The sequence below is a fragment of the Leptonychotes weddellii genome, unplaced genomic scaffold, assembly GCF_054177405.1.
Source record: "Leptonychotes weddellii isolate Sample4059 unplaced genomic scaffold, ASM5417740v2 HiC_scaffold_270, whole genome shotgun sequence".
In the NCBI taxonomy this organism is placed as follows: Eukaryota; Metazoa; Chordata; class Mammalia; order Carnivora; family Phocidae; genus Leptonychotes; species Leptonychotes weddellii.
The window spans coordinates 506-1,000 of record NW_027863061.1 but is presented as its reverse complement, the minus strand read 5'-3'; the positions used below and the strand labels follow the sequence as shown (position 1 = coordinate 1,000).

General features: G+C 66.5%; 1 protein-coding gene across 1 annotated transcript; it reads right to left on the bottom strand.

Annotated features, from left to right (window-relative positions):
* Window positions 1-6: 6 nt before the first annotated feature.
* Window positions 7-495, bottom strand: GLRX5 (glutaredoxin 5; the record flags this gene model as incomplete). Its single annotated transcript, XM_081810493.1, has 1 exon — window positions 7-495. A coding segment is annotated over one exon (453 nt), but the record flags the coding sequence as incomplete, so codon positions are not given.

Below are 495 nucleotides of genomic sequence, written 5' to 3'. Positions count from 1 at the left end.
CGCCGACAGCCCCCTACTACTCGGGGAGGCCCCGGGCCACCCTCACTTTGAGTCTTGGTCTTTCTTTTCATCCAAAAGGGCCGAGCGGATCCCCAGCTTTTTCAGTTCCTCCACCAGGTCCCCATTCTGGTGCATCTGCAGCAGAATGTCACAGCCCCCCACGAACTCGCCGTTGAGGTACACCTGCGGGATGGTGGGCCAATTGGAATAGTCTTTAATGCCTTGCCGGAGCTGGGGGTCGTCCAGCACGTTGTAGGCCGCGTAGTTGCGGACGCCGTGCAGCCGCAGGATCTGCACCACCGCGTTGCTGAAGCCGCACTGGGGCTGCTCCGGAGTCCCCTTGAGGAAGACCACAACCTTGTCCTTCTTCACCAGGGCGTCCAGTTGCTCCGCCGAGCTGCCCCCGCCGCCGCCCGAGCCCGCCCTCCGCACGCCTGGACCCCGCAGACCGCCGCCGCCCGCACCGCGCCCCCAGCGGAGCAGAGCCGCCGCCGC